This window comes from Vanellus vanellus (assembly GCF_965231255.1).
Source record: "Vanellus vanellus genome assembly, contig: HAP1_SCAFFOLD_386, whole genome shotgun sequence".
In the NCBI taxonomy this organism is placed as follows: domain Eukaryota; kingdom Metazoa; phylum Chordata; class Aves; order Charadriiformes; family Charadriidae; genus Vanellus; species Vanellus vanellus.
This window is the reverse complement of record NW_028128834.1, coordinates 158665-165142: the sequence shown is the minus strand read 5'-3', so window position 1 is coordinate 165142 and position 6478 is coordinate 158665. Positions and strand designations below refer to the sequence as shown.

General features: G+C 47.2%; 1 protein-coding gene across 1 annotated transcript; it reads right to left on the bottom strand.

Moving 5' to 3' along the window:
- Positions 1-3137: 3137 nt before the first annotated feature.
- LOC309684023 (E3 ubiquitin-protein ligase RBBP6-like) lies at positions 3138-5523 on the bottom strand (the record flags this gene model as incomplete). The annotated part of the gene is made up of 3 exons (XM_082499988.1): positions 5298-5523; positions 3848-3947; positions 3138-3270 (listed from the first exon to the last, which is right to left on the bottom strand). Exons 1-3 carry the CDS (start codon positions 5461-5463, stop codon positions 3138-3140), a joined length of 399 nt encoding a protein of 132 aa, XP_082356114.1. The 5' UTR covers positions 5464-5523.
- Between the last annotated feature and the right edge of the window lie 955 nt (positions 5524-6478).

The following is a 6478-nucleotide window of genomic DNA, read 5'->3' as shown; positions in this document are numbered from 1 at the left end:
CGGGTTCCGTAAGGGTTACATATCGCTTAGCTCGCCACCCGCCCCTAGAAGAGGCACAAACCCGCTCCTCCTCCAAGGCGCAATTCAGAGGGAGAGCTCGTCTTACTTACCTTCACCGTCTCTATAGATGACGGCTGCGTATACATGCGGCGAGTAACGTTACAGGGCATGAAAGCTCAGCCAGAGACGTGCGTCAATAAAACACACACATATTCAATAGGCGGGAGCAACAGAAATGCCTTGTTTTTATATGGAATACTAAAAACTGTGAACCGCCATTAAAAAGCAGTCCCCTGCAATCTTACCCCATTGGTTGGGCAGTGCTTTTTATAGTGGCCAGGTATTCCGCAACGAAAGCAGATATACGATGGTGGAGGTGGAGCCAAGGGTTTCTTCCCATAACTAAAATTTTTTGGGGAAAAGAAGAAAAAGGTATGCATGTGTCTCTCTTGTTCAAACAAACATCTCTACAACTTTTCCATAGTCTTTGAAGAAGAGATGTGACATGATCAACACTTACTTCATTGCATCGTATTCACGGCACGACTGGATCACCGTAGCTTTCATTATATCTTCTTTGGAAGCACCGGCCAGATCGTCAGTCTGTGTAACAGGGAAGTATTTGACACACATGTTAGAAACACGTTTAAGCCCACACGGCCCAAGACAGCACCGCTCACCCCATCCTGTAAAGAGCAGCACAACGCTAGCTGAGGTTGCGTGAAAACAGCTGCTTTGATCAAATACAGTTGTCCTGAAGATGTTCTGGGGAGTCCTTACGCCATCGCGTGATGTTTATGTGCCCGTTCACCCACTTGAAAAGAGCATTCTCGGGCACTCAGAACCTTTGGCTCTGTTGGTACCTCACAGAAAGGCTGGCGTAATCAATTTTCTCCCAAGTGGACTGAAGCTACGTGTCGAAAAAATTATACTATCCAGTATTTTCAAACCGATTTTTAAGCTCCGGCCTATTTGAAGGAGAAGCTATCCACCGTGCATTTAATGGGGAAAGATGCATGCAACTCTCTTTCTTTACATTTTGCAGCATTAAAAGGACACCCAGGAGTCGGGGAAGTTGTTTCTGCTTGCTGAACTTCAGCTTCAGACACAGAAGCCTGAAAAGGAATCGTGCTTTTCATAATCCCTCAGCAAGACAAGAGATTCTTTGCAGTAGAAATTTGACAATCACGTGCTCTAGGCTGTCCAAACTGCACGTTCTCCCCCGCCGGCCTAACTTCTTCATATTAGGTGAGTTAACTACAGAAAGCAAAACCTGCAGGTTTTTGTCCAGTTGGCTCTGTCCTTCTAACATGCAAATGGTACTAAAAACATTACGCAGAGCTACATCTTCCAATTATGGAAGCCAGCTGATTAAGTTAAGCAGGATTTCTTAAAACATTTTTATTACACACTAGTCCAGGTACAAGCAGGGTCCAAGGGAGTGGCTGTCAATGACTTGGACCTTCAAGTGCCCATCATTCAGATCAGCCCCTATTGGTTTGGGTTTTACATGCGTTCATTCACAAAAGCAACAAACTAGTTTCACAATTTTATTGAACGCTTGTTTCATAGACAGTTTTTTTCCAACAGTAACATAATCCAGATCGACATCTATGAAATAATTTCCATGAACATTTAGAGGAACCTTTACAGATGCTAGACTAATTTGTTGGAATCCAAACGGTTTAGAAAACACATCCAAATCCCACAAAACATTACTCGGGATAGACCAAAATTCAAATACGGCAGTTAATACACAGGAATAACAGACCCGAAGACTGTTAGCACATTGCCTCCAGGCTAAGCCAGTCTGCACTAAAGAGGTCAGAGAAAGTAACGGTTTTGAGCTGCTTGCTGTCACGTTCCCGGATTTGTCTGAAATACTGAAATTTTCTCAAAAGCTCAAACGTGTACAGAGCTTTTCACGTTTCAGAGTAAAACTTCACGTGAGTTTACCAAACCAAGGACACGATTAGGGGCAGCACTAATGCAGACCAATGTCTTTTGGTGGTTGCCTTCCAAACCTTTCCTTTTTTTCCCCCAAATGTACACATTGTGAAATGTGTCTCTCACTGCAGTGAGCGAGGGAAGAATTTACCAGTGGGAAGAGATTCTCTTGGAAATGAACTCCCGCCTTTATTTTCAGAAGAAAGAACTAGCTCCTCTGCACTAGGCGCTGCCTTCTCTCGTCTCTGTAACTGGTATTTTAATTGACTAACACTACGCCTTTTCACAAGGTGCAATCACCAGTGCTTTGCCAGGCGAAGTTACGCATCGTTGAGCAAAAAATGCAAGCAGTTCTGTAGCAAGACATGGTGTTACAACAGTTTCAGAAGGTCACGTCTGCTAATACACCACACAGACACCTTGGTATATTCCGATAAACGAGGAGGTACATTTACAGCATTTACAGGGTCTGCGTTCAAACCCATGAGTTTGTGTTGTCCACTGTATATGCAGAGTAGAATTTATGAAGTTGTGCCGCATTCAGAGAATGGATCTGTAACTCTAACGACTAGAAACTCAGAAAAAGCCACGCAATTGTCCGTGTTACAGAAATGCTTCTGGTTTGGCTGTGGCAAAGCCTCCTGAAATGTCCATAACTTGCAGCCAATTAGATTCTTCTGTAAAAATTGTGTTAGTTTCCAATGCAAAATTATCGAGACGCACGAAAAGCGGTAAACAGTGTGTGAAGGGCTTCTTCTTTGTGCCTTGGAGATGAGTGATACTGCTACATGACGCTGAGGCTGATAAGGTACTCCCCTTCTTTCTTCCCAAACCGGGAACTACTCTTTACAGGATAGCATGACTTTTACCGCAGGAAACAAAAAGCACCCAAGAACCCATACAAACGTACGTATTACTAGCTCCAGACAGACAGATGTAGAACATGGCACCGAGTTCACCTGTGCAAGCCTTGAACCTGCATGATCTAAAAACGGTCCTACATCATCTGTACAACACAAAGTCATACGGGAAATAGTCCAGCATAGTCGCTGTGAAATACAATGCATGGCTAGGCACAAATACCAATATTCACATGAGAACTGTGCAAAGGATGGCATTCCTCACTTTTTACTAGGCTGAATTAAATACATTGCATTTGCAACATATACTACGTTTTACTGGAAAACAGGTCAAGTTACTGTTTGCAAAATTAATACAAGGCTCCATTGTTTAGGATTAAGTGCAGTGTGCAGAAGAAAGTGTGAGATGATTGTGTTTTTACATACTGCTTTTGATGTTCCACTCCCTGGCTCAGTTCGACTTCTAGAAGAAGAAAGAAAGGAAGGTGGTCAGAACTTAAAATAAAGCACTTGTACCCAACATAAAGCCGTGCAAAGAGATTATAAAACCTGAACATCAAAACTTTATGTTCTGATCATCTAGTGAATGTGGAAGTTCCTCCGTATACGTAAGCTCTTCTCTCTTGGTACTGAAAAGAACCCTCAAAATCACATTTCTCCTTGGTCACAAATACTCTAAGACTGACAGATGTAGAACACAGCAGTGCAAGAGGAAGTCCTGAGATCTTTTGTCTCTGCTGCGTAAGTATCAAAAAAATCAGTTCTCTGACAAAGAAATAACAAAAATGTCAACCGCACAGTCTGTAGAGCGGTGTTGCTGTGAAGGAACAGAAAGCTAACCTGCCTGCTAACCCCAGCAGGCCTCAAAATGTCAGCCTGCTTTGGGACAGGCACATTAAAATCTACCCCGTGACAACAAAAATTAAGAGCAGCTGTAACACGAGAGAGACAATGTGAGTGTCTCTGTAAAGTAACAGCCTTAAAAAACGTCAACACACTGAAACCCCTAACAAAGAACACAATGCTTTATGGATACTTACAGAACTGATGTTTTGCTGGTAGCTTTAACTCCTCCAGGGGGGATTCTTCTGACAATTACTGATGAATTCTTAGGAATCAGGGCATTGTCGTCTGTGTATTCTGAAAACAACATGAATGCAGAAAAAAAACATCAGTCAACTTGTAAGAAGGTCTCTTACTGTGTAGTTACATCGCACTTCAGAGAATCCTTTTACAGCTATGAAAGCAAAACTTTGCGTGTGACATTGCGCTGTTACCATCTCAACACTCTAACGGTACGTTTCAAGAGACCTTCAGGTTTCCTAATCGAAGACAAGCAGCGAAATCATCATTTTTTTATATAGTTTAAATGCCAACAGCAAAGTTATCTCAAAGGTGACAAAAAGAGAGTCTGCTAAGGCATGAGGTTCTTTCCGCATCTAGCTTAAGCTGCATTTGCTTCTGTTGAGGCTACAATGCCAAGAGATCTTTCGAGAAAAACAAACCACAGCAGTCTCACCTGCATAAAGCAGATACTAAGGTCTGACACGCTCGCCCTGCAGCAAAACAGGCCCTTGGCTAAAGCATGGAAGCTCTGCGCCGTGGCTTTCATAGCTGTTACCTAAAAACGATTCACCTAAAACCACCGGTGCTCAAGACTGACAGAACACAGAAGAGAGCCCGCCATCTCGCTCTATTTCTTGGAGCATCAACAACCAAACTGACCAAACTGCTCGGTTTCTGTTTCTGTTACGTTTAAACAGGAACAAAGCTGGCAGTGCTAGAACGTGGACCGCAGAAATTTGGGGGGATTTCGGTCTTGCTTTCACAAGTAGGGCAGAATTGGCTCCAACGAAAGTGGTATCTCCCTTCTTAAGCTGATCATCCAGTTTGAATTAACCACAGGGACGTGAATTCTTTCGATTCATTTTTTGCAGAGCAGACAGACTTGAACGAAATTACTGATGAAAGCAGCCTGGAAATGCCTTTCAAAACCAGCACGTGCTAGAAGCTCTCCATGCTTTGCCTTGTCTTACACCACGTTAGTCTTTTGCAGAAGCAAAACCCCAAAAAATCTGGTTAGAAATGAACGATGAAATGATGCTCAGTAGCATCTGAATGACAATGTCTTTGGTGTAGAAAAGAAGTTCTATTAAAAAGAAATCCCAGAGTATAATTCAGATACGGAGAACACTCCTGTGCAAGATGGCTTTCAAGGGTCTGCATAGATTGCAACTCACAGATACACTCTGGATCCAAAATGTTGCTGTTGAGCAGTTTCTGCAACAGCCGAAAAAACAGGTTCCCGATGCAGTGCATTAAAACAAGCTGAAGACAAAATTAAGTCACCCAAACAACTTTTTTTCTTCAAATGAGCCATCTGTTCTACTATCACTTTCACATTTCTCCACCGGCTTTCATAGAAATCTGGCAAGTGTTTTATCAGAAGATATCCTCCCATATTTCCCCGCGCCTGCCCCCCCCACGCACCTTCTTCCGTCTGGGCATTGCTGATCCTCAGGTCGCAGTGGGCCGCCTTCAGCTTCTCGCGGCCCATGATCTGGCGCCTGAGGTCTCTCAGGGAGATGTCTCGGCCCTGGAAGATCACCCTGTCATGGCGCAGCCTGGAGGCAAACTTGTAGTGGATGCAGGACATTGCCAGAGGCGGGCAGTGCCTGCTCCACAACGGCGTCTCCTGTGGCAGAGGCTGTGGCGGCCCCTGTTCCGGGCTGGGGCCTGCGGCGGCGTGGGGAAGGGCCCACCCAGGGCCCGGGGAAGGTGGTGCGGGCTGAGCCCAGCGCAGCCTCTGCTCCCTCTCTGGCAAGCTGCACTGCCAGGCCTGACCGGTCGCTATGGGCACGGGGACACCGCACGCCGCCCCCCCACGCCTCACACGCATTGTGACCAAAGGCCCGTTGCCGCCCCAGGCCACTGCTGCCCCTGCTGTCCCCCGGGCCTGTCCCCGCCCGCTCTCCTGGTGCCCCCCAAGTCTCTGGGGTCCCTGCTGTCCCCCAGGGGCCTTCACCACCCGGCGTCACCTCCCGGCAGCCCCTGGGCCAGTGCTGGCTCTCCCAACAGCCCTGGGCCCACCCTGCCACCCCCCATGCCTCTCACTGCCTGCTGGCCCTCCTGTCACCCCCCGGGCTGTCACCCCCAAGGCTGTCACCCCCGCTCTCCCCTCCTCTCCGCAGCCAGCCAAGGCCACACAGCCCGGGGCAGATGCAGCGGGCTTTGCCCTGGGGCGCCCGGCTGCCCACGCCGCAGGGCCAGCCAAGGCAGGGGACATCTCGGGGACGCTGAGTGCACCTTGGGGCAGGGACGGAGAGTTCAGCCAAAGAGGCCAATGGCCACCTACGCTCATCGCCGTAAACCAATGCACTTCCCAACCGTGGCGCACCCACACTTGCTTCAACTCTGCGGAGGAGGACGAAGGAGTCAGGAGTGAACCGTGAGCGTTCGGAGGTGCCCCAGGACGACATGTCTTGCTCTCTCCGTCACTGCAGCTGCTGCTGCAACAGCCCTAGCGCATGAAATCCTGCCCGGAATGATGCGGTCTGGCTCTGCTGACTGAGATGCTGCGGCTTGCAGACACTTCTGGGCCAAGTGGCTACTCCTTTCTGTTCATGTAAATACAATATGAAAAGCTTGCTGTGGTCTGGCAGGGCTAACGA